At 34.4% G+C, this 27,410-nt stretch overlaps 2 protein-coding genes across 5 annotated transcripts; both read right to left on the bottom strand.

The window, feature by feature from the left end:
* Positions 1-575: 575 nt before the first annotated feature.
* On the bottom strand, positions 576-4,685 carry LOC145624292 (uncharacterized). Of its 3 annotated transcripts, XR_014110417.1 has the most exons (4): positions 1,992-4,685; positions 1,490-1,893; positions 1,337-1,408; positions 576-966 (listed from the first exon to the last, which is right to left on the bottom strand). XR_014110417.1 is itself a non-coding variant. In XM_081677302.1 (3 exons), the coding sequence occupies exons 1-2, from the start codon at positions 4,654-4,656 to the stop codon at positions 1,490-1,492; spliced, it is 3,069 nt and encodes a 1,022-aa protein (XP_081533428.1). In that variant the 5' UTR covers positions 4,657-4,685; the 3' UTR covers positions 1,068-1,418. The 3 variants fall into 3 exon arrangements, 2 of the variants coding, with proteins under 2 accessions (XP_081533428.1, XP_081533419.1); XM_081677302.1 differs by lacking the exon at positions 576-966 and having other exon boundaries at positions 1,068-1,418; XM_081677293.1 differs by lacking the exon at positions 576-966 and having other exon boundaries at positions 1,068-1,408.
* Positions 4,686-11,352: 6,667 nt separating this feature from the next.
* Positions 11,353-15,277, bottom strand: LOC145624275 (uncharacterized). 2 transcript variants are annotated; one of them, XM_081677282.1, is made up of 4 exons: positions 12,598-15,277; positions 12,079-12,490; positions 11,929-11,986; positions 11,353-11,775 (listed from the first exon to the last, which is right to left on the bottom strand). In XM_081677282.1, the coding sequence occupies exons 1-3, from the start codon at positions 15,242-15,244 to the stop codon at positions 11,971-11,973; spliced, it is 3,075 nt and encodes a 1,024-aa protein (XP_081533408.1). In that variant the 5' UTR covers positions 15,245-15,277; the 3' UTR covers positions 11,353-11,775; positions 11,929-11,970. The 2 variants fall into 2 exon arrangements, with proteins under 2 accessions (XP_081533408.1, XP_081533400.1); XM_081677274.1 differs by having other exon boundaries at positions 11,353-11,986.
* Between the last annotated feature and the right edge of the window lie 12,133 nt (positions 15,278-27,410).

Below are 27,410 nucleotides of genomic sequence, written 5' to 3'. Positions count from 1 at the left end.
CTAAATAATCTGAAGATTAATCTGGACCCTATACTGGGCTGCAAAAACATGTCCAAACTTGCTATTTTGGGAATTAATAGATTTTTTGGGTCAAAATTAGATCGAGTTAAAATTTCAATTAAAAATGAAATTTTAGGATGTCAAAAACCCATTTTTTTTTTAAAAAGAATTGGGTCAGGCCCTAAAATATCTTCCAAATCCAACAATATTTACATAACCTTCATTTATTTATGTTGATTTGCTTTAAGTACTCGTATTTTATACTCCCTCCATCCCTAAATTTCATTCCTCTTTCTAGTATTTATTCCTCACATAATAGAGAGAAAGAGGAATGTAATTTAGCGACGGAGGGAGTATTAATCGTACAGGTCAAAACAATTTTGAAACTTATCGTAAAACAGTAAAACACTCATGTTAAGATGTGGAAATAAGAGAGCTCATCTCAAACGGACTAAGAATCGAACCCAAGGCCTTTAGACTTAAATAAACATGAAGTTCCAAAAAAAAAAAAAAAAAGAAAAGAAAAAAAGAAGTGAAGTAGTCTATAAATCCTTAGTATATGAATAACTTAAAATTATTATTATTATTATTATTAGTTTCTCTTTTTAGGTCTAAATTTCCTGTTCAAGAGACATTGGATTACCATTGTTCAAACTTCCAACTCAATTTAAAATTTATAAGGATATACAAGTATGAGTAGCACATTATAGGAGGAAATATTAAAGTGAAACATGATGAATATAATTGAAATATCAAAAAGCAATCGATATTCTTTTTTTTTTTATTTTTTTTTTTTTTTATTCTTGTATGTAGAATATAATGTTATTAAATATAAAAGCTTGATAAAGATTAAATGGGCAAATATAAAGTTTATAGAAATAATTTTATGTGTAATGTTGATCTGATGATCTTATTTTTCTTGTTTTCCTGAGCTGCCCCCACTAACTTCAAGTCGGCATTAAGTAACTGTCATGCAAATAAGTCAAACATAAGTCAAAAATCGTCAAAAAACACTACACTCCTTACTTTTATCCATAAAAATTCTGTCTTTCAAAAAAATATCCATAAAAATTCTAATTTAGTTCCTACAAATTTTATGTTCAAATTGCTAGATTTCAAACTATATACACGAACCGAGCTTGTCAAGTGTGATAACTTACATGTAAATAACAAAGGATTTTCAACTTTATATATATACTTGGACCCAACAATGAATAATACTTATTATTCCATAGAAATTACAATCTTGACCGTTTCAATTTAAAATAAGAATGTATTCTAGAGCATTTTTGTTACATCATTTAAACAGAGAAATACTATCGAAAGCAAAACTTACACTTAGTTTATGCTAATACTCTAATAGTGTCTCACAGTAGTCTTATACTTCTGCTGCTAGCATGCATGATTCCTGCAAGAGCCTAGTAAAATTCAGTATTGTAAGTGATGAATTTGGCATATACTAGAAATTATGAAATTTAGAAGTATGTACCTAGACGCGCTTTGCACGAATGACATGTAGTTGTTTAAGGAGAGCATCCTTTAGTACTTGCAACTCCCCAATAGCATCTTCGATCCTCATTCGATCTTGTGGTGACTCCAGGGAACATTTTACTCCAATTTCAATGATAGATTTTATGCACTTATGTTTCCTGTCAATTTCTGTCAAAATTTCGCCTTCATTTCCTTCACTTGTACCTTCATCCTCTAGGAGCCTTGGGTCAATGATGTTTTCCAATTGAGCAGACAATGCTGCTGAATTAGCATAATTGTGAAGGTCTAAACCTCGTTCGAACATCTCATCAGTGGGACTCTTTGAAGTCATCATCTCTAACAACACAATGCCGAAGCTGTAAATGTCACCTTCCTTAGACACCATACTCCCTAGGCCATATTCTGTTCAAAACAGAGTTTTCAAAGCAGAGAAATTTTATATTATTTCATTTTATATTAGCTATCTAATTTTAGATTTCAGTGTTATTATTTCATGTTACCTGGAGCTGCATATCCAACTGTGCCTTTGACTGCTATTGAGCTACTGTTATTCGCAGTTGCACGCATATGAAATCTTGCTAACCCAAAGTCCCCAACATGAGCAACCATATCATTGTCGAGGAGAATGTTGCTTGGTTTTAGGTCGCAATGAATGATAGGAGTGTCGCAACCATTGTGTAGATAATCCAGTGCACTCGCCACATCAATTGCAATCTCTACCCTTTGAAGAAGGCTTAGGGTTCTCAAATTTGGATCCGTGTGTATCCATTGATGAAGACTTCCATTGGTCATGAACTCGTACACTAGAGCCTTGAAATCATTGCCTTGAAAGTCAGTACTCGAGCAAACCGTGACAATCTTAAGAAGGTTCCTATGACGGATACTTCTCAACATTTCACACTCGGCCATAAAACTTTTAGCAGCTCCTCTCTGTTCAAGGCTGATAACTTTAACAGCAACAACCATATTATTGCTCTCATGATCAATGACTCCTTTGTAAACAGACCCGAAATGACCTTTACCAAGTAAATTTGCTTCCGAAAATCTATCTGTAGCTTTGAGAAGCTTGTCATAAGATATTGAGAAAGGCTCTATCAAATTAAACTCGGATCCTTGAGATGGGTTGTTTCGTTTCCTCCTTGAACAAAGTAGGAAATACACTAATGCCACTATGGACACACTCCCGACCAAAGAGGCTACTACAATGATCACAATCACAGGAACAGACAATTTAATCCCCTTTCCTCTCGAATCATTACTAGGTGGACATGTTGGCAATTGAAGCTCTGAAATCCCTCCACAAATCTTGTTATTTCCAAGAATTTTCAAGGCACTTAAATTTGCAAAAACACCTTTTCTAGGGACCTCTCCCGTAAAATCATTAAAAGATAGATCTAGTCCTATAAGTGAAAAATTTTCGAAGAAACTTGGAATTGGACCAGACAACTTATTATGAGAAAGATTCAAAAAACGCAAACTAGTTAATGACTTAAAAGAAGGAGGGATAAACCCGGTGAACAAGTTTCCTCCTATATCTAGCTCAATAAGCTCATTACAACTACCAAGGGTGGTAGGAAACTTTCCTGAAAATGCATTTCCTGATATATCCAACAGAACTAAATTTCTCAGTTGCTCAATTTCAACCGGGATGACTCCTTGTAATTGGTTGTAGGACAATCGTATTTCAACCAACATCGATGAAGGATGAAATAATTGAAGAGGTAGAGTTCCACTTAGTCTATTATTTGAAAGTGTCAAATACAATAGATTAGTACAACTACCTAGACTCGATGGTATTGTTCCTTCAAATATATTGTTAGCTAGATTGACCTCGCTCAAATGTGAGAGATTTTCCCACGAATTTGGAAGATTTCCAGTAAGGTAGTTATCATTATAATCGAATAATTCTAACATAGTTAGCTTCTGAATCTGAGGAGAAAGATGTCCGGTCAATTGATTACCTTGCAAGCCAAGTATTCTTAGGTTAACAAGGTTATAAAGACATGATGGAATGCTTCCTGAAATTTTATTATATGGAAAATCAAATGCAGTCAAAGTAGACAAATTACCTAAAGAAGTAGGTATGATCCCTCCAAAATTATTTTGTGTACCTTCCAAATGATGTAATTTACTACAATTTGCAAAAGTTTGTAGAAAGCTTAAATCATCTACTTCTCCCGTCCCCAAATAGTTAAGCTGAACCTCGACGAATAACAAATTGGGCATATTTCTAGCACTAAACATGAACTTTCCTGTGAAATTGTTAGAATACAAACTTAATTTCTCAAGATGAGTAAGATTTGAGAGGGAGGTTGGTAGTTTTCCATGGAAGGAGTTTTTACCTATGAAAAACGCGGTGAGTTGAGGAAGGCGGAACCCAATATCTAAGGGAAGTGTACCATGGAGATGATTTTTTTCTAAACTAACCTCTTGAAGACGAGAAAGGTTGTAAAAGGAAGGAGGAATAATACCTGAGATCTTATTTCCAGACATATAGATGTAAGCCAAATTTTGGAGTGCTACTCCAATGTTGTCCGGAATGCTTCCATGAAAGGAATTATTCGAAGCCAACAATATTTGCAAGGAAGTCATGTTCATGACGACCTTGTTAAGGATGTCACCCTTAAGACGATTATAAGAAAGTGACAAAACTAGTAGCTTATTAAGGAGACTAAGTTGAGATGGAATGAATCCACCAAGATTGTTGCCTGATAATTGAAGTTGTTCGAGGTTTAAGCAACGAGATATGTTGGCTGGAATTTCGCCTTCAAAGGTGTTTCTAACTAACTCTAGGGACCTTAACCTTAATAGATTTCCAATTTGAGGTGGTATGTGTCCTCCAAAGCTATTGTTGTATAAATTTAGTACATGAAGGAAACTTAAGTTGCCTACATAAGGTGATAGAGTTCCCACCAAATTATTTTTTTGAAGATTTAAACCGACAACTCGATGTGGATGCTTGGTGCCACAAGTGACACCTTCCCACTCGCAATATGGAAGGGAGTTGTTCCAAGTGTTTAAGACTCCGCGAGGGTCAAGAATGATTTGAGACTTAATCGCTAAGAGGGCTACATGGTCTATGGTATAGGGAAAGACGGAGTTGAATAGGCTTAAGAAATGAATAAGCAAAATGAATACCAAGGTAAGTTTACTAGTAGGATTCATTGCGTTTTGTACATAAACAAGTGTTTGAATGCTATTTTTGTTATTTGTGAAGTATGTTATGTTTATTAACATGCTGCCTATATATAGGAATTTATTACTGGTAGTGGCAATTGCTTGAGTAGAAGAGATATTCAAATGCCAGGTCAAATCTATTTGTTGCTTTTTAGTTAGGAAATTGAATTGAATTGAATGTAGTAGCAACTAGCAAGATGCTAGAATAATGAATGGACCGTTATTCATAAATATATGCCAGGTCTAACCAATTTAATTTGGTTGCTTTCAATTAGAAAATTGAATGCAGTACGGATCGGAGTAGTAAGATAATAGAATAGATGGAGTCCAACTACACTGCTTTTCAATTAGGAAATTAAATGACCACGGAGTAGAAAAATTCCAAGTAGAATAGACAGACGACTATTCAAATGCCAAGTCTTGCTAATTTGTCCCCTAAAAAAACAAAAAAAAAAAAAGTCTAGCTAATTTGTTGTATAACTTGTTTTTGACAGTTCGATTTCGGTTCAGTTTGAATTCGATTCGGTATTTAATTGGGTCAGTTGGAATCGGTTTAATTATCTCACGGGTCGGTTTTGGTTCGGTTTAAATAGTTATCGGTTCGATTCGATTTCGGTTTATTCTTAAGTGGTTTTAATTCGGTTCGGGTTGTAAACAGTCCGGGTAGTAAACGGTTTGGTGCAGATGGGTTGTGGTTTGTTAACGGTGCGGTGTAAACGGTTTTTATCCCGGTTCAAACAGTTTCGGGTTGGAAACGGTTTCGGGTAAACATGGGCACGGGTCGTGCCGGCACGGGCCCGGCACGGCACGGCGGCCCACCTGTGGGCCGTGGGCCGTGCCGTGAACATATTTGTGGGATTTGGCACGGTGGCCGGCACGTGGCACGCCGGGCGGCACGGTGGCCGGCACGTGGGCCGGCACGCTGGCACGACCCGGCGGCACGGCAGGGCACGGCACGGCACGGCACGAGCCTGGCCCGGCACGACACGGCCCGTGCCAAATTACCGTTGGAAAACTAGCCGTTTATGGCCGTTTTCCAACAGCTATAAACGGCTAGTTTTCCACCCCTTTTCCCACCCAAATTCCCTATAAATACCTCATATTTTCCTCCAAAATTTTCACAATTCATCAACTCATCTCTTCTCTCTTATTCTCTAATTTTCTTACTCCCAAGTCCCAAATTTTCAATTCTCAAATTCCTACAAATCCTACAATCTTGCTCTCTTTTGTGAAAAAAAAATAAAATTCCTACTCTCTTATAAATTTTACATTTTTACTATTATTACCTTTATTAGTCTACTACCAAAAAAAAAAAATTGTTGTATTTACATTCGGGAAATTATAAATTCGGGAAATTATAAGTTCGGGAAATTATAAATTTGGGAAAGCATTGAAGCGTCATTGTAAGATCTAACTCAACTTTATTTTAATTTGTTATTGTTAGTTGTTGTTGTTATTATTATTATTATTATTATTATTATTATTATTATTATTATTATTATTATTATTATTATTATTATTGTATTCTTGGAAGTTGGAACTACTTAATTATATAAAAACTACTTTCTATTTTAATTGTGGGTTATTTGGATTGTTGAAATCTGTCTAAGGCGAGACTTGGGCTCTGGACAACGTCGCTCCTAACCTCTCCTACCTGGGATCTCATTGATCCAAGTAATCTACTATTATTATAATTATTTTTAAAAATTTAATTTATATAAAAACTACTTACTAATTCTTATTGTTATTGTTATTATTATTGTTGTGAATTGTTATTATTATTGTTATTGTTACTTTGTTATTGTTATTGTTATTTGTATTATTATTATTATTATTGTTATTGTTACTTTTATTGTTATTATTATTAATTAATCATGGCATCAAACCCGAACGCTTCCTCCTCCTCTAGAAAAGCCAAGTCAAAACGTAGGGAATCACCAAATCCAAACACTTCAATGCCTATGCCCCCCCTAACATGCCCTTTCCCTCCCCTAAAATGCCCTTTCCAAACACTTCCACCCCTTTCTTTCATCCCCAAAACACGGGAGGGCAAGAACAAATGGATGATATGGCTCCTTGGACCCAATTTCAACAAAGCCAATTTCAACAACATGAATTTCCTTTTCCTCCTCCTTCCCAAGGTAGCCAAACACAAGCCTGCGGGTCGAGTGAACCATCCACCCAAATGCCCAACACCCAAAATCCTAACATATTAGAGTGGTGTACCGAAGAGGATTTTGCTCAAACCAAAAGAAAGAGTGAAGTTTGGTCACATTATCAATTAAGTAAAAATGGACAAAAGGCCAAGTGTCGGACTTGTGGTAAAATTTTCTCGGCCGATACCAAGGGAGGGACGGGACACCTTAATAGACATACAAAAAAATGTGGTGGACCATCTAGTGATCCAACCCAACCCAAAATTTCTCAATTCCATCCACAAGGCTTCATTTACAATTACGAGAGAGATAGGGATGAACTTGGGAGAATGATTGTACATGCGGAACAACCTTTTCTTTTCGCCGAAAATGATGCCTTCAACAACTATATTAACCGAGCACTACAACCAAAACACAAAAAAATCTCCCGAAAAACCGTTCGATCTGCTGCCATGAAGAGTTATCTAGAGTACAAATTGAAATTAGTAAATGAATTAGCTAATCTTCCTAGTAGAGTTTCTTTAACCGCCGATGCATGGGATGGTGGTTACGGACTCCACTATTTATGTGTTACTTGTCATTGGTTAGATAATGAGTGGATGTTACAAAAACGCATCATTCATTTCAAAATGCTTGAATACCCTCATACCGGTCTTAACATTTCACATCATTTAATGGAAGCCATTGATGCATATAGTCTTAGGGATAAAATCATGTCAATGACTTTCGATAATGCAATTTCTATGACATATAGTGCGAATTTGGTCAAAAACCAATTGACCGATGTTATATTAGATGGAGATGCACTTCATGTTAGATGCATTTGTCATATTCTTAACTTGTGTGTGAAGGATGGAACACAAGCAATTGGTCCATTTTATCACAAAATAAGGAATGCTATTATGTCTATTAATAGCTCTAACATGAGATATCAAGAATGGAAAGGTTTTTGCAGGCAACAACGGATAAAAACCATAAAAATAGCACCGGATTGTCCAACTAGGTGGAACTCCACCTATGAAATGTTGAGTCGGACAATCGAGTACAAGGTTCATTTAACACTTTTTTATAATATGAAATTTCCACAAAATGCTTTACTAGAAGATGATTGGGTTAATTGTGAAAAATATATGCAGTTTTTACAATTACTATATGGTATGACACATTGTTTTTCTTCTGTATATAATCCTTGTTCTCATTCTTTTCTTAGTAATGCATGTTTACTTGCACAACTTTTTGCGGAACACCGATCTCAACATGTTTATCGTGGATATCTTCCATCCATGGAGGAAAAATAGCGTAAATATTACACCGATATTCCTATGATTTATATGATTCCTTCTATTTTAGATCCTAGGCAAAAATATGATGGCACCTTTTTATTAATTGATATTTATTATAGTAACATGAATTTTGAAGATGATGTTGAAGCTTTTAAAAGTAAGGTGACAAATGATTTTTTTTCTTTATACTCCACCTATGAAAGTAAATATGGAACCGTGTCTCGATTTGCCCCTTCTCAAACATCCAAAAATGTAAGTAAACGGGCCAAAGGTTTATTTGCACAAGCTGCTAACATGATGTCCAAGTTTTCAGGTACGGAATCATCATCAAGTAAGAGAACACAAAGCGATGTTTCGGAGTTGCAAATGTACTTAAGTTACGACTTCATGAAAGGCATGGACGATGAAGAGAAGTTTGGCCTCGACATCCTCGATTGGTGGAAATCACAAACCGTGAAACATCCAATTTTGTCGGCAATGGCTCGTGATATTTTTGCAATCCAAGTCTCCTCCGTTGCCTCCGAAAGAGCTTTTAGTGCGTCGGGACGAGTTTTAGAAGATAGAAGAACAAGACTAAAACCCGAAACACTTGAAATGTGTGTTTGCTTCAAGGATTGGTTGGATGCCGAAACTCGTTCTCAAGATCGTACTTATGCACAAAACGACGACGATGAAGGAACGTCGACTTCTTTTAGTTCTCATACTTCTCAATCAACTCAATTGGCGGATGAACTTGAACCTCTAGAAGACGAAGACGAAGACGAAGATGAAGACGAAGGCGAAGACGAAGACCACCAATAATAATTACATGATTACATATTTACATTATACACTATTGTATTCTTTTTGTATTATCGAACTTCGTATTCCGTATAATAAATGAAGTTATTCAATATTCATACACTATTGTACGATTTTTAATTATCATTACTTGTTTTGTATTATTGAATTATCGTACATTCGTACCGGCTACCGTCATATAATAAAATAAGTTATTCTTCAATTTTTTGTGTTTTCGGATTATCGCACTCATATTTTTTTTTTATTATATGCATTGTTGTTTTTTGCTAAATTAATGAAATTGTTTTTATTTGTTTAAATAAACTTAAACATAATTATTAATTAGATAAATAATTTATATAACCTAAATTAAAATAAAGTTGTTCAAAAAATGAAAACAAAATATATTAACATTAACATTTAACATAAACATAAATTAATCACATATATTAAGTTGTACTAAAAAAAATATATATCGTTTAATTCGTTTTTTTTTCATTTATTAAAAAAAAAAAAAAAAAAAAAAAAAAAAAAAAAAAACTGGCACGGTTTGGCCCGCGGCCCGGCACGGCACGGCCCGCAAGGCACGTGGGCCGTGCCGTGCCGTGGGCTGGGGTGTGCCAAATTCAGGCACGGCACGGCACGGCCAGGCACGGCCCGCGGCGGCACGGGCACGGCCCGTGCCCATGTTTAGTTTCGGGTTAGAAATAGTTCGGTTCTTTTTTGGTTCAGTTTATAACTGGTTCGGTTCTTTTTCGGTTCAGTTTTTAACTGGTTCGGTTCTTTTTCGGTTCAGTTTATAACTGGTTCGGTTCTTCGATGGTTTAACCACTTTAACGTTATTCATATCGGTTCCATTTCAAGTTTACTAAATTACGGTTCGGGTCGGTTTTCGGTTTCAAAAAATAAATTGTTTATCGAGTTGTTTGGATTCGGGCAGTTAAATGGTTTTGGTTTGAAATTTGATAGTACTTGCTAACCTTTTGCGTTCACAAGTTTTAAATAAAGTCGTGAATCATTTCATATTTAGGCATCATATTATAAACAAATTCTCATTGATTTTATAAATACATATTATGTTCTGTTTCAACTTTCAAGTTTAGTCATACTGATCTTACTAGTTTATTACGAAGTAGATTATAAGAGTTAGTGTATTAATGTATTATTGTTTTACAATTAGGTTATTATATGCTTCTTATTTAATCATTTATATACTACGCATAGTATCATAATCATGATTTGTTGAGTTCTTGTGAAATGGAAATTTGCAATTTGGTAATTCGATACTTGATTAGTCAACAAGACTGATAATTATGACTCGTTTATCATTATATATTTTCATGAAATTATGAAGATATTACAAAGTGCTTTGATTTGTATAATGAAAGAAAACACTAATGACTGATTAACAAGGTAATATTGATTATCCTTAAGACCTTAATGAATGATTTGCCTTGCTATTTTAAAAAAAATATATTCTAAGATTTCTAATATTTAATCATTTAATTATATTCCCGTCAAAAAAAAAAAAAATCCATTTATATATATAAAAAAGTTTGTAAACAGTTCGATTTAGAAGCGGTTTGGTTCATAAACGGTTCGGTTTATAACCAGTTCGGTTTACAATCAGTTCGGTTTTTAAATGGTTCGATGCAAACGGGTAGCAGTTTGCTAACGGTTCGGTGTAAGCGGTTTTTTTGCCAGTTTAAACGGTTTCGGGTTGGAACCGGTTTCAGGTTAGATACGGTTCGGTTCTTTTTCGGTTCGGTTTTCTTTCAGTTCGGTTTATATTTGGTTCGGTTTGTTAATGGGTTCGGTTCTTATACGGTTTAACATTATTCGGGTCGATTCGGTTTCGGGTTTACTAAAATACGGTTCGGGTTGGTTTTCGGTTTCAAAAAAATCGGTTCGGTTCTCATTTGGGTCGGTCGGTTTCGGGCAGTTAAACGGTTTCGGTTTGAAATTTGACAGCAATACTTGTTTTCTATGAACAATGTCAAGAAATGCCCTTCCAAATGGGTTTTGTTCAAGATAGCTCTGAACTTTTTATTTGATGTACCGACATGGCAATATTATATTGGGTTTTGTTCAAGTCATCTTTCCCCATTTTTTCCCCTAATTTTTCCCGAGTCTATCCATATATATAATACCCAAGATGAATTAAATGTCACGTGACCGGCACATGACTTGGTCAACGCCGGAAAATTTAGTCAACTCTCACTTTCCGACCAAGGGTAGTATCTTACAACATTTAGACTTTTATAAGGTAGTTTATTACAACATTTTTTTTATAAGGTAGTTTCTCACAAAATGTCCATATATATATATATATATATATATATATATATATATATATATATATAAAGAGTATTCATCACGAATTACACCATATGGCATGTTTGTTTCTATCATTATTGGATTCACCAAGTCTTAACGTTGAATCATTGAACTCAAGGTTTTTTTTTTTTTTTTTTTTTTTTTTTTTTTTTTTTTTTTTTTTTTTTTAATTGGCCAGGGCCAGGGGTGCCCCTCCTATCAGGCTATCACTCAAGCTATTTAAATTAATCAGACTTTTATGTATCAAACGCTACATACCCATCAGTAGATGTATATATGTAAACATTTTGATCTTATAACTATCTTGCTTCCATTAATTATAATAAGGGAAAAAAGCGTACAAGTTAATATAGATAAATCGAATTATAATTATTCTATAATTTTTTAATTCAATTTATGAATTTTGAATCAATACAAAGTACAGACTTCACTCACTTCAGAAACAGAAAACTAGCAGCTACGTACAACCTTAACCATGATCATTCTGTCTTGCCTGGATAATATAGCGATAAGCCGGTAATCGATATTATGTGTGCTTGATACTGATGGACCTTGATGATCATCACTTAATTAGTTTTACATAGTTAATTATTTTCCATAATCATAAAAAATATATACTCATTTTTTCAAATCATAATCTTGAACATATTACATTTTGCCTTTGAATACAATATAAGAAGTAGACAATGAAACATAAAACTTACTTTAAATCGATTTCTGCCTCTTAGATTAGTCATATTCCTTGTTTAACCAGCAACATCCCTGAAAGAGCTTAAAAAAAATCAGTAAAGCAAGAAATGTATGTAGCGAAACCGCCATACGGGACAATTAAACTTAATGTAAATAGTATGTACCTAATGTGCCTTGCACGGATGATGTGTAGTTCTGTAAGCAGAACATCCCTCGTTACTTGTAACTCTCTGATCGCATCTTCAATCTTCATTCGATCTTGTGGTGACTCTACTGAACATTTCACTCCGATTTCAACCACAGACCTTATGCACTTCATTTTCCTTTCATTTTCTGCCAAAAGTTCGCCATCATTTCTTTCACTAGCATTACCAACGTCATTATCTAAGAGTCTTGGGTCAATGATGTTAATCAATTGATTAGGCAATAATGTTGCTGATTTAGCATAATTATGCAGGTCTAAGCCTCCTTCGAACATCCAATCAGTGGGATTTTTTGAAGTCATCAACTCTAACAACACAATGCCGTAACTGTATACATCACCTTCCTTAGAAACCATGCTTCCCACACCATACTCTGTTAGAAAATTATCATCAAAGCAGAGAAAATATACACTTGTTAAAAAAATTAAAGACAAAATGAAGATTGAACATATTGGAATTGTGTCATTGTTTTGTTCTTACCTGGAGCGGCATACCCAACTGTTCCTTTGATAGCAACAGAGCTACTGTTATTTGCACTTGCACGTAAATGAAACCTTGCCAACCCAAAGTCCCCAACATGAGCAACCATGTCATCGTCGAGAAGAATGTTACTTGGTTTTAGGTCGCAATGAATGATAGGTTCGTCACAAGCATTGTGCAGATAATCTAGTGCACTCGCCACATCAATTGCAATCTTTACCCTTTGAAGTAGACTTAAGGTTCTCAAATTTGGATCTGTGTGAATCCACTGATGAAGACTTCCATTTTTCATGAACTTGTACACCAAAGCCTTGAAATCATTACTCGAGCAAACCGTGACAATCTTAAGAAGGTTCCTATGACGGATACTTCTTAATGTTGCACACTCGGCCATGAAACTTTTGGTAGCTCCTCTCTGTTCAAGGCTGATAACTTTAACAGCCACAACCATGTTACTCTCTCGATCAAGGACCCCTTTATAAACAGACCCAAAACGACCTACACCAAGTAAATTTGCTTCCGAAAATCTGTTTGTTGCTTTGAGCAGCATGTCATACGTTACTTTTGAGAAGTGTTCTACCAAGTTCAACTCTGATCCTCCAGATGTTTTATTTTGTTTCCACCTTGAGCCAAGTAGGAAGTACACTAATGACAATATGGACACACCCACAACCAAAGAAGCTACCGCAATGATCTCAATCACATATATTGACAATTTACCCTTCTTTCTTTTCGGTGTAGCATAGAGAGGGCATGTTTGCAAGTGAAGCTCTGGAATCCCTCCACAAAGCTTGTTATTCCCAAGAATTGAGAATGTACTAATATTTGCAAAAACCCCTTCTTTAGGGATCTTTCCCTCAAAATTATTGAAAGATAAATCCAGTTCCATCAAGGAGAAATTTGCCAAGAAACTTGGAATTGGACCAGACAATTTATTATGAGAGAGATTCAAAGCACTCATACTAGCTAAATACTTAAAAGATTTGGGGATAGATCCGCTAAAAAAGTTTCCTCCCAGGTCTAGCACAAAAAGGCCAATGCAACTACTCAAGCCTATAGGAAGCTCCCCATAAAATCCATTTTCTGACAAATCCAGCCAAACTAAATTGTTCAGTTGCTCAATCTCCATAGAGATAATTCCTTGTAGATTGTTGTGATCTAAAAGTAGCTCAATAAACGTTGAAGTCGCGTAGAATAGTTGAGGAGGAACAAATCCACTAAGGTTGTTTTGTGAAAGTGATAGATACAATAAATTCCCTGACTCTCCTAGACTCGAGGGTATTATCCCTTCGAAGCTATTCTGGTCCAAATCGAGCTCACTCAACCGTGACAAATTTCCCAATGAAAAAGGAATCTTGCCAATAAGATGATTGTTAACACATGAAAAAGCTTCTAAGTTTCTTAGCTTTCCGATTTGTGGTGGAAGGTATCCGGACAAATGATTGTGTTCTAAACCTAGTCGCCTCAAGTTAATGAGGTTAAATAACCCCATTGGAATACTTCCTATAATTTGATTTTCACCAAAAGTTACTTCAGTTAGACTACTTGACAAGTTGCCAAGATAATGAGGTAGGACTCCTCCAAAGTTGTTATTGGCACATCCTAGAAGTTTCAATTGGCTACAATTAGCAAGCGTTTGTAAAAAACTTAAGTCATCAGCTTCTCTTGTTCCCAAATAGTTGTCGGCAATATCTAGACTCCATAAACTAGGCATGTTTCTAGCACTAAACATGAATTTTCCTGTGAAATTATTAGAATATATAGATAGTTCCTTAAGATGAGTAAGGTTTGAAAGTGATATTGGAAGATGACCATGAAAGGAATTCCCACCTATTTTGAAATAAGTGAGTTGAGGAAGACTAAATCCGATATCTAATGGAAGAGTTCCTTGGAGTCGATTCAATTCCAAATCAAAGATTCGAAGAGATGACAAATTGTATAAAGAAGGAGGAATATTACCTGAAATCATATTTTGTGCAAGGGCGATGTATGTTAAATTTTGGAGTACTCCAATGTTGTCTGGAATGCTTCCTTGGAACGAATTATAGGCTGCACTTAAAGTTTGCAAGGATGTCATATTGATAACAACCGTGTTGAGTAGGTCACCGGTGAGTTGGTTCTGCTGAATAAATAACAGCTCTAAGTTGGTTAGAAGACCAAATTGAGGTGGGATGACTCCGGTAAGATTGTTACTTTCAAGACTTATCGCCCTCAGTCTCAGGCAGCGAGATATGTTGCCCGGGATTTCACCTTCAAAGGAGTTTCTTTCTAATACTAGAGACCTTAATCTAAGTAGATGACCAATTTGAGGTGGAATGTAGCCTCTAAAAGTATTATTGGACAAGCCGAGATAATGAAGGAAACTCAAGTTGCCTACATAAGGTGATAAAGTTCCCACCAAACCTTTGTTTCCAAGATGTAATTCAACGACTCGTTGTGGATGCTTAACACCACAAGTAACACCCGACCATTGACAGTGAGGGAGGGAGTTATTCCAAGAGCTCAAAACCCCTCGAGGGTCCTCACTAATTTCGGACTTAATTGCTAAGAGGGCAACACGGTCTACATCATTTGTAGGCAAGACGGTGTAAAACAGGTTTAAGAAATGGATAAACAAAATGACTAGAGAGGCAAAAATGAGATTCATAACTAAGTTTGATATATATGAATTATTTCAAGAAGTAGAATAGGCTTGGTAGCGTAGTATGCGTATCAATGTGCACTTATATAAGCACATAAGTTGTAGTACCAAGACGCGGTAAAGAATACAAATATAGAATGTTCAAATGCGTGGTCTATCATAGTCAAGACTCAAGAGACTACCTTCGAAGAGGGTAACTAAGTACCCCATCTTATGGAGCAATCAATGAAGACCCGTGATTATTGGTCAAGATTATGATGGTTTTGTAGAAGCTTGGCTTTTGTTCATACAATAAAGTCTCACTTCATTGTTCATTTAAATTACTTATTAACTCCATCCTTTTTATGCCATCAAGGCAACAACTGTGCACAAAGACACAATGAATACTTTGTAATTTTTTTTTTTTTTTTTTTTTTTTTTTTTTTGGGTGTTTAGAGAGCCACAAGGGCAGGGGTGAGAATCGATCCCAGGATCTCCTGAAATCAGAAGGAAAGCTCTAACCACTTGAGCTATCTCTCACTCTCATGAATACTTTGTAATTTAATAGCATGCTTCTTAACCGTTTATAAATATAGCATCTGACAATATTCCATACAAGTACTCCCTCCGTTTTTAAATACTTGCTACATTTCTCTTGGACACGCATGCCGATGTTAATCTTTGATCACTAATATCTTTAATTACCAATAAGTAAAAATTCTAGCAATTGAAAATTAATAATCTATTCATTGAGATGATTCCAACAAGTACTCACAAGACTATATTTTTTTATGTATAAATCACAAACATTAAGTAGGACAAATGAATAGTGCAAAAAATAGAAATGGAGCAAGTATTTAAAAACGGAGCGATTATCTATTAATGATGCGTAACTCTTTTATTTGTATTGTATTTTGTTTTTTTTTAATTTATTTATTATTTTTTTATTTATCATATTACAATCTCCTAAGTAGTACTCCACTGCACCTACTAAATGATAATTTGTATTTTTTTTTCTGACATCATAATAATTTGTACTAGATGAAGCCCGTGTGATGCACAGTTTGTTTGAATTTTTAATTTTTTTTTATTTATGTGCTAAAATTTGTTATATAATTAGATAAAATTCCTAATATCAAAAGATTAAATTTTATATTTAATTAGTTTAAATTTAAAAATCTCATTCGCCAATTTTTCTTACGTGACATTTGAATTATTTAATTCTAAAAGAAAATAATAATCTCTTATTTAATTGGTTACAACTAAAACTTATAATCCTACATGACACGTTATGAAAATTAAATCTTACGTGGCTCTCTAACAACTCGGGAAAAAACTCCTCTTTACGATTTGATGTCAATATACAAAGTATATAACAGTGACTATCAATTTTTTATGAGAGTCAGGGATAGCTCAAGTGGTTAGACTTTCCCTGGCCTCCTAATCTCATCAACCGCCCTTGTGGCTCTCTAAACACCAAAAACTATCAATTTTTTATATTCAGTAAAAGTAATTTTAAGTGTAATAAAATTATTTAAATTAAGTAAAAAATTGTTTGATTTTAATAAAAATATTTTTTTAGTAGTAAATTTAGGTGAATAGAACAGAAATTTAGTGATGTTGCATTTTTAAAATTTCCCATCTTTTTAATAAATGTTGATTATGTGCGATTTGTATTTTCATAACTATAATTTTAGTTTTCATTTTGGAGAATCATAGAGATGTTATGATTTGGGTTTTGGATAATATTAATTTCATCCGTCTACAAATAATCTTATTGTCCAATTTAACTACATATGTTAAGGATTGTATTAACGGGATGTAATATCTTACTGTCTTTGTATATAAAATGGAAGAAATACAAGTATTTTTTTTTTTTTTTTTTTTTTGAGGGAAAGAAATACAAGTAGTTTAATTGATTGGAAGAAAACTAGTGGGTGAGAAAAATCCACTTTACATGGAATAAATAAGGAGCAAAACAGTACATGGACCTTAGATTAAGAAAAAGTACCCCGTAGTGCCCGTACTACCGTAGCTAAGGAGGTAGACAAAGAAAGTCATCAACTCATTTACCGAGGTCAGCAGACAAAGAAAAAACGAGTCTTGTACTACCGTCAAGTCGTCAACGTACGTACTTCCAAGTCTTCTACTCCCTTGAACACGGTATGCATGGCTGCATGCATTCCTGCTATTATTCAATGAAACTACAAGGAAAGTAGGAAATTAAAATTATTATTATTATTATTTTTAATGTAGTCTACTTTTGACTACCACAATGTTTTAAAATGGACAGCTGAGTTTATTTGTTTTTCGATTTATTTTTAATTAAAAAATTGTTTTTTAATTATTATAAATATATTTTTTATTTTCAGAATTTCAAAATATTAAAAATAATTTTTGGAAGATAAAAATATATTTAAAATAATTAAAATAATATTTTTAATTAAAAATATATTTAAAATAATTAAAATAATCTTTTTAATTAAAAATAAATAAAAAAAAATCTCGCCGTCCATTAAAAATAAAAATTATAGTCAAACGTCATAAGATTACAGTAGAATCATCAGTTTTGTTTATGTTTATCTAGCTCAATAAAAATAAGCTCTCTTTTTTTCATTTTTTTTTTATAAATTTTTTTTATAGAAATAAAAATAAGTTCACTCCAATTAAACCTAAAAATTTTTTTTTATCCAAAATGAAAAAAATAGGAAGACAAGAAAAGCAACGTCATAAACTTTTAGGAGGTGTTTGGTATAAACCTTGTAAATGAAACGGAAAGGATTCAAATAAGTAGGCAAGTTGAAAAAGGTAATGATAAACATTACCTTTAGGGGCCGTTTGATTGGGGGTAATCAGGAAAGGGAATGGGAATCAAGTGACCCGATTCCCTTTGTTGATGTTTGTTTAGCACTTTTATTAATTCCCTTTACCCTCCCCATTACCCCAAATCCTTCTAACTTCATTCCCCACCCCTCCGTATTTCCATTTCCATTCCCATTCCCTACCCACCTTCACACCACCACATCACCACCTTCACACCTACCAAGACCACCAGAAAACACGTCCAGACCACCGCCGCCCCTACCTGGACCACCGCCGCCCCTCCCCCGACCATCGCCGATCCTCCCTCGAGCCTCACCGCCCTCCCCTCCCCCGCAAAAACCACCCCTAGCCTCGATCTCCCTCGACCCCGAAAACCCTAGCCCCGAAAAACGTCAATTTTCCGGCAAAGCTGTCGGCGATGGGTCAGTTCAGGCGTAAGGTTGTTGGTCAGTTGCTCTTGTGTTGGATTTCAGGCAGTTTCAAGCGGGTTTTTAGGCTGTTTCAGGGCGAATTTCAGGTTAGTTCCACGTCCGTTTTAGGCGACTATTCAGGCAGATATTGCAGCGGTTTCCAGGCTGCAGTTCCTTCAAGGGAGGGGGAGGCCGGCTTGCGAAGGGTGGTGAGGGGAGGGGGAGACACGACGAGGGTCGGGGGAGGGCCGACGAGGGGTTTGGTGGCCGAGAAAGATGAAAAATTAATGAAATGTGTGGTTATGGTGGTGGTGGTGGGATTGATTCCCTTTGTTTTAAAAACAAATTAAACAACTAACAAAGCAAAAACAAGGTATTTTCATTCCATTCTTCTCCTTTCCCTTTGTTCATTCCATTTCGATTCCCTTGTGCGAACCAAACATCCCCTTACTATGTGTTTAGTATCCTAGTTGAATGGAAACAATTTGAGTAGATTGTAATTAAGGAAACGTATTTTGTTTCCACTAGTTTGTCAAGAGTAACAAATTGGGGGATTTTGTTACTCTCCGAAAACGGTATTTGTTACTTTTAACCCATACCAAACAACTAGAAATAAAACACTTAATTGAATCTGTTTCCTACATCTAAAATTACTATACCAAACGCCCCCTTACATTCATTGCTTAATCGATCATCAGCTCAAGCATTATAATAATAACTCCACAAATTAAATACACCCGAGTTCACTGAACTTTGAGTAAGATATAAAATCAAACCAAGACAAGCAAACCAGAGCACTCTTTAAAATTCAATGTTGAATTATTTTAACTCTAGCTACTTTATCAGTCCTTTAATCATACATGAGCTTACCAACTTTTAAGTATCAAACCTTGTAAAACGAGTATATGAAAATTGCTTGGGCATATCAATTTTGAAACACTACACATCCGATAGATGTATGTAAATTTTTTGACCTTATAAATCTCTTGCTTTTAATACTGAACAGGAAAAAACGTGTACATGCTAAAATAATTAAATACTTTGAATTAATTACTCTTTAAATCTTTCTCCATTGTATGCATTTAGTACAATGTACAGATTTTACACACTACAGAAACCGAAAAATAGCAACTATGAACAACCTTTATTATGAATACATGATCTTGTTCTCCTGATTGGATAGAATAGTAGTGATAAGCCGATAACTAAACTTCTCTTTGAGTTGCTTTGATTAGCTTAGGTGGATATTGTACGTGCTTTATACTGCTGGACCTGGAAGATCATTTAATTTATTAAAGTTTTTTTTTTCATAATCAGAAAATAATATATATACTCTGTATTAGTTACATCATGATCTTTAATATAATACTCTTTGCCTTTGATATATTGTACGTAGTAATAATAGATTGACAGTAAAACAAAAAACTTACTCTGAATCAATTTTCTGTGTATGTCTTGGATTAGTCATATAATACGGTGTTTATTTAACCAGCAAGATCCCTGAAAGAGCTTAGAAAAATTAGTAAGGGAATATAATGATACCAAAGAATTAAATCTAATGTAAATTGTATATTTTTATGTACCTCGTAATGTGCATTGCACGGATGATATGTAGTTCTTTAAGGAGAACATCCCTTGTTACTTGTAACTCTTCAATCGCATATTACGGAACATTTCACTCCGATTTCAATGACAGACCTTATGCACTTCATTTTTCTTTCATTTTCTGCTAAAACTTCACCTTCGTTTCCTTCACTTAAATTACCAACGTCATTATCTAAGAGCCTTGGGTCAATGATGTTTATCAATTGATTAGGCGATAATGTTGCTGATTTAGCATAAGTATGCAGGTCTAAACCTCCTTCGAACATCCTATCAGTGGGATTTTTGGAAGTCATCAACTCTAACAGCACAATGCCATAGCTGTAAACATCACCTTCCTTAGAAACCATGCTTCCCATACCATACTCTGTTTAAAAACAGAGCTTATTAAAGTAGAGAAAAGATATATACATTTATTTTTTTTTTAAAAAAAAAACAGATAAAAAGATTGAACATAGTATAGTGTTAATCCATATTATTTTGTTCTTACCTGGAGCGGCATACCCAACTGTTCCCTTGACCGTAACTGAGCTGCTATTATTTGCACTTGCACGTAAATGGAATCTTGCTAACCCAAATTCCCCAACATGAGAAACCATGTCATCATCGAGGAGAATGTTGCTTGGTTTTAGGTCACAATGAATGATAGGTTCGTCACAATCATTGTGCAGATAATCCAGTGCACTCGCCACATCAATTGCAATCTCTACCCTTTGAAGTAGACTTAAGGTTCTCAAATTTGGATCGGTGTGAATCCAATGATGAAGACTTCCATTAGTCATATACTCGTACACCAAAGCCTTGAAATCATTGCCTTGAAAGTCAGTACTCGAGCAAACCGTGACAATCTTAAGAAGGTTCCTATGACGGATACTTCTTAATGCTTCACACTCAGCCATGAAACTTTTGGCAGCTCCTCTCTGTTCAAGTCTGATAACTTTAATAGCTACAACCATGTTACTCTCTAGATCAAGGACCCCTTCGTAAACAGACTCAAAATGACCCGCACTAAGTTTGCTTCCGAAAAGCTATCAGTTGCTTTGAGAAGCATATCGTAAGATACTTTGGAGAAGGGCTCTTTCAAGTTCATACCCGATCCATGTGACAATTTGTTTTGTTTTCTCCTTGAACAAAGTAGGAAGTACACTAATGATAATATGGACACACTTACAACTAAAGAAGCTATTGAAATTGTCACAATCTCGACACTAGATAAATTATTACCCTTATATTTAGACCCTCTATTATCCGAAGTAGATTTGGGCAAACACCTTGGAAAATGAAGGTTAGGAACACCTCCACAAAGTTGATTCTTCCCGGAAATATTGAGAGCACTTAAATTTGCAAAAGCCCCTTTTGTAGGAACCTCTCCTTGGAAGTTATTGAAGGACAAATCTATTGTCATCAACGGAAACTTGGACAAGAAATTTGGAATGTGACCAGAAAGATTGTTATGCGCTAAATTTAAATAACTCAAACTAGTTAATGACTTGAACGAGTCAGGGATGGATCCAGTAAAGAAGTTAGCTCCCACATCTATAACATCAATGGCGGTGCAGCTTCCAAGGCTACTAGGAAGCTCCCCAGAGAATGCATTTTCGTGTATGACAAATTGAACTAAATTTTTTAGGGTTTTTCTACATGGTACCCTTGAATTTTTGAGTTTTCTACCTTGTACCCTTCTAAATTCAGATTTCTACAAGGTGACCTTGAGTTATTAGTTTATTTTACATTATACTCTTGAGTTTTTAGATTGTTCTATATGGTACCCTTGAGTAGTAATATAAATGGCTCTAAATTAATTTGACTCAAACCCACACCACCTAAACGACTTATTTAGCACCATCAAATACACAACTAACATGTTTATTGCAAAAAACCAAAAAAAAAAAAAAAAAAAAAAAAAAAAAAAAAAAAAAAAAAAAAGCTAACAACTTGAGTCCCTCTAAAACAAGCTCTTATAGTTAAAGTAGGAGCAAAATAAAGTTCTTACCTTCCATCTCAAATGATCATATAAAAGTTCCACTAAATAGCGAATAATGAAGATTGGTGATTCCTCCATCTAATATAAATATAGAAGTGGTAAATAGATCATTTAGATGGTGTCGGTTTGAGTCAAATTAAGTTAGTCATTTAATTTACAATTACAACTCAAGGGTACCATGTAGAAAAACCCAAAAACTCAAGGGCACCTTGTAGAACTTTGAATTTATAAGGATACAATGTAGAAAACCCAATAACTCAGGGGTACCATGTAGAAAAACCCAATTTTTTATCTGACCGATTTCTTCTGGGATTTCACCTTGCAATTGATTGCTATCGAAGTAAAAATAAATCAAGGTCGAAGAAGAAAGAAATAATTGAGGAGGTACTAGTCCGGTGAGGTTGTTTTGGCTTAGATACAAGTCTAATAAATTTGTACACTGCCCAAGACTCGACGGTATCATTCCATTGAAGTTGTTTTCACCCAACCACAATGAACTCAACCGCGACAAATTTCCAATCGAGTCGAGAATACTTCCTGTGAGACGATTGCCTATACAAGAAAATATTTCTAGTTTTGCTAGCTTTCCGATTTGAGGTGAAAGATGTCCGGTCAGTAGGTTTCCTTGTAAGTTTATTCGTCTTAAGCCAACGAGGTTAAACAATCCTAGTGGAATACTCCCATAAATTTATTTTTTTAAATGTACAAATATTTTTTTCTTGTTTGTGAAAGGGTGGAATTTTCGAAGGTGAAAAGTTATAAGAGTATTTTAATGGAGGAATTTATATTTTTCTCCTTCTTTAACTTTTTACTTTACCTTTATCTATTATGTCATCCACTTTTATTTTCCACTATAACTATAATTGTACTCCCTCCATTTTTAAATATTTGGTTCATTTCTCCATGTGCGGAATTTTAAGAAAATTTGAAAAAAGTAATAAAATATAAAGTTAATGGGTAGTAGAAAGAATAAAAAATTATAAAAAGCAAAAGTAGTTGATAGAATTGAAGGTGAGAGAATTGGAGGAGAGAGAATATGAAATTAATAAAATCTGAGTTATGTTGGGTTCACTAGGTGAGAGAAATTAATTAAATATTGTAAAAGTTTTTCAAATAACGAAATGGAACAAGTATTTAAAAACGGTCGGAAAAGAAAATTGGAGCAAGTATTTAAAAACGGAGGGAGTATTAAACAAAGGAAAATAATTTACACATGCGATTATTGTCTTTAAAAACATACTTTTCGTGCAATGCGTAGTTCCTGCAGCAGGATGCACGATCTGCTTGATGCATCCCTTCCAAAAAAAAAAAAAAAAAAACAGAAAGAACATTGTATAAAAATGTAAAGAACATATAGTTAAAGTGAAAAGAACATGCATGTTATAGAATTGTAAAGAACATTATATAGAAATATATAAAACATTCGGTTAAAGTGAAAATAACATATTATAAAATTATAAAGAACATATATGCTGTAAAATAATATTTTTTATCTTCATGTTCTTTGATTGTCAGTATAATGTACTATTACACAATGTTAATTGTTTATTTGGAAATGTTCTTTGAATTTTGTCTATAGATTATGGTGGTTGAATAAAAATAATGTTCATCAATAATCAATAACTTAATACTAAAAGCGAAACCAGTGATGACACATGCATGTTATTCACTAGTAAAAAATTTTCCCTCCATTCTTTATCTTTCCTTATGAAAAATATTTATAGCCTATAATATTTACTTTCCATTTTAGCGATTATATTTTTGTCATACGCACTCAAACGAAATATTTTTGAAAATATATTTTTTATAGTAATTCTATTTTTTTTTTAGCATATAATTGTTAAATTAATGTAGTAATTTACTATATAAGTTATTAAAATCCGTGCATTGCGCGGGACTTTAACTAGTTACATTATATTATCATTAGAGGTGATAAAAAATTCGGGTCAGACCGAGTCTTAACATAATATCTCGTGCCCAAACCCGGAAAATGTAGCGGGCTTTTTGGGCTTTTTTCGGGACGAATTTGGATTTTTAACTAAAAATGCATTTTTAGGATTGCCCAAACCCACCCTATTTTTGGGCCGAATCGAGCCGGGCTGAAGTTGATCACCTCTATCTATCATGTTCTTTATTAATATTACGGATGTTATATATATATATATATATATATATATAAAGAACATAAATTTGGAAGTTTTTTTTACAAAATAGCTATATGTTATTTACAAAATAATTATATATGTTCATTACAATACAACTATATATGATGTTCTTTATAAAAATAGGTAAATGTTCTTTACTAAATATATGTATGTTTTTTACTGAACAACTAAATATTCATTCCGCCTATTTTCAAAAAAAAAAAAGGATGCACGGAGCATTGTACATCCGCCTCCACAAAATAAATTTCATTTTTCGTAAAAAAATTATATTTTATAAAAATGTTTCATGTCAAATTAAAACGGAGTTTTAAAATCTGAAGTTAAAGATGGTGTTAATCTTCCCATATGCATACGAGTTCATCAGAATTTTCCATCATGCATTTATTTAGGCAAAAAACGAAATCATTAGCTCGTGGCTCCGTGCTGTTTTTTTTTTACGGAGGCTTCGTGATTTTGGAAAGAAGTTACTTCCTCCGTTTCATAATGTTAGTCCCATATACTATTTTGGGCGTTTCAAAAAGATCTACCCATATTGAATATATTTCATTTATAACTTCATTTTTGTATAAATTGATTGGTTGTGGATTGATGACATAACTCTAAGTAAGGAAATCTTTACCTTAAATTATGCAATTATAACTTGTGCTTTCCTAATAAAAAATCAAAAAATTTAAATAAGGTAAACTAATCATGAATTATGTTGTACTTTAATGTTAGATTCCAAATATATTTATTTTCTTATTTTATGTGATTGATTCCATATGGGACTAACATTATGAAACGGAGGGAGTATTTGCTATACCTGTTGTTCCATTCTAGTGGAAAATGATGACGCAACGATGACAAAATAACAAATTGCTAAATTGAAAATATGTGCTGAAAATCTATAAAAGACTCCCTTTTCCTTTTGTTTCTTAAATTTTTTTTTTCTACTTGTAATGCTTTGACTTGTATGACATTTTTATGCGATTGAGTTGAATTTATTATACTATGTAATTGAATTTATTATACTATGCGATTGAGTTAAATACCGACCGTTTTTCCTATTTTCAGCAACCGTCTCTGATGGTCGCAATTTGCCTGAATTTCAGTAGTGAAATTTGATATGCATTGTAACTCTCCGATGGCATCTTCGATCTTCATTCGATCTTGTGGTGACTCTACTGAACATATCACTCCAATTTCAACCACAGACCTTATGCACTTCATTTTCTTTTCATTTTCTGCCAAAAGTTCGCCTTCATTTCCTTCACCTGCATCATCTGCGCCATCATCTAAGAGCCTTGGGTCAATGATGTTTATCAATTGATTAGGCAATGTTACTGATTTAGCATAATTATGCAGGTCTAAACCTACTTCGAACATCCTATCAGTGGGATTTTTGGAAGTCATCAACTCTAACAACACAATGCCATAACTGTATACGTCACCTTCCTTAGAAACCATGCTTCCCACACCATACTCTATTAAAAAATTATCATAAAAGTAGAGAAAATATACACTTGTTAAAAAAATTAAAGACAAAATGAAGATTGAACATATTAGAATAGTGTCATTGTTTTGTTATTACCTGGAGCGGCATACCCAACTGTTCCCTTGACTGCAACAGAGCTACTGTTATTTGCATTTGCACGTAAATGAAACCTTGCCAGCCCAAAGTCCCCAACCCTTTGAAGTAGACTTAGGGTTCGTTCTCAAATTTGGATCCGTGTGAATCCATTGATGTAGATTTTACTCACTACAGAAACCGAAAAATAGCAACTATGAACAACCTTTAATATGATCTTGTTCTCCTGATTGGATAGTATAGTAGTGATGATAAGCCGATAACTAAACTTCTCTTTGAGTTGCTTTGATTAGCTTAGGCTGGATATTGTACGTTCTTGATACTGCTGGACCTGGGAGATCAATAGTATAGTAGTGATAAGCTGGTAACTCTGTATTATTTACATCATGATCTTTAATATAATACACCTTGCCTTTGATATATTATATGTTGAAACCCATTGTAGCCCACTTGTGAGTGTCCCACATTGGAGAAAGAGGAGAGGTGATTTCACTTTATAAGGTAGAGGAGTTACTCCTACTATCGCCAATTGGTTTTAGTGTGGAAGCTCCAAAGCCTAGTGTGAAAGAGGAGGAATATTCCAAGAGCTCAAAACCCCTCGAGGGAGGAGACCCCAGTTACTCTTCATGAGAAACGGGTTTTGTTTCTCTAGTGGCATATTTGCAATTTTTTCCAACTTTTTTGTGTTGTTGTGCTGTAAGTAGACATATGTGGGACATGCTTAGTTGGCATGAGCAGCTGAGTATGTGGGATGCCGTTATTGTAATCAAACATTATCAATGTTCCTAATTCTACTGTCCTCCAACACCTTTGTCCTCCATTGAAGCTGTCAACCACATCTCCTTCGTGTCCTTTAGCTCGCACCTCCACCATCTTCTTTGTGCTCCTCCGTCTTTATTGTCCTCCTTTGTCTTTCAGGCGGCTTTGCCGCCGTATTCACGAAAACCCTAACAAAAATGGGGAAACAAGGGCATGGTTAACCTAAAATGGTAAGGTTTATCTTCCTACTCCATTGAACATGTTCGTGAGCTTCAAAATCTCCATTGAAAGTCTTTGAATTCCAAGGATGAAGGTGAGGAAAGGGAAGAAGAAGAGCAACTGGTGGAAGAGATGGATGCCAAAAGAAGACCAATTTACAAATATATCAAAATTTCGTCATGAATCCAGATTTAATTTCAAAATTAAGGGAAATAGACTTGAATCCCTCGATCTTCACTTTGGGTACACTTGAATTTGCGAACAAGATGCAGATCTTCACTTGTAAGTTAACGGTGAAATTTAACTCCGTCATCTTTTCTTTTACACTACTTGTACAGCTGGACATAATCAGAAACACCTCACAATATGTAAAACCACTCATACCCCTGGAAATTACTGTATTACCCCCATGAGAAACGAATGTTGTTAATCAATATGAGAAACATGGAATTACTCCCCTCGAGAGTCTTCACTAATTTTTGACTTAATTGCTAAGAGGGCAACACGGTCTACATCATTTGTAGGCAAAACGGTGTAAAACAAAATGAATAGAGAGGCAAAAATGAGATTCATAACTAAGTTTGATATATATGAAATATTTCAAGAAGTAGAATAGGCTTATTGGTAGCGTAGTATGCGTATCAATATGCACTTATATAACTCC

Source organism: Chenopodium album, chromosome 1 (assembly GCF_948465745.1).
Source record: "Chenopodium album chromosome 1, dcCheAlbu1.1, whole genome shotgun sequence".
Classification (NCBI taxonomy): domain Eukaryota; kingdom Viridiplantae; phylum Streptophyta; class Magnoliopsida; order Caryophyllales; family Amaranthaceae; genus Chenopodium; species Chenopodium album.
Note: the sequence above shows the minus strand (reverse complement) of the source record. Positions and strands in the feature narration are given on the sequence as shown.

Bases quoted from the DNA above. Each gene is read 5' to 3' on its own strand.
- LOC145624292 (XM_081677302.1), bottom strand. From the start codon at position 4,656: ATGAATCCTACTAGTAAACTTACCTTGGTATTCATTTTGCTTATTCAT. The intron at 1,894-1,991 runs GTAACATGAAAT...TGTTTTGAACAG, and splicing joins AGTTGGATATGCAGCTCCAG to AATATGGCCTAGGGAGTATG.
- LOC145624275 (XM_081677274.1), bottom strand. From the start codon at position 15,244: ATGAATCTCATTTTTGCCTCTCTAGTCATTTTGTTTATCCATTTCTTA. The intron at 12,491-12,597 runs GTAAGAACAAAA...ATTTTCTAACAG, and splicing joins AGTTGGGTATGCCGCTCCAG to AGTATGGTGTGGGAAGCATG.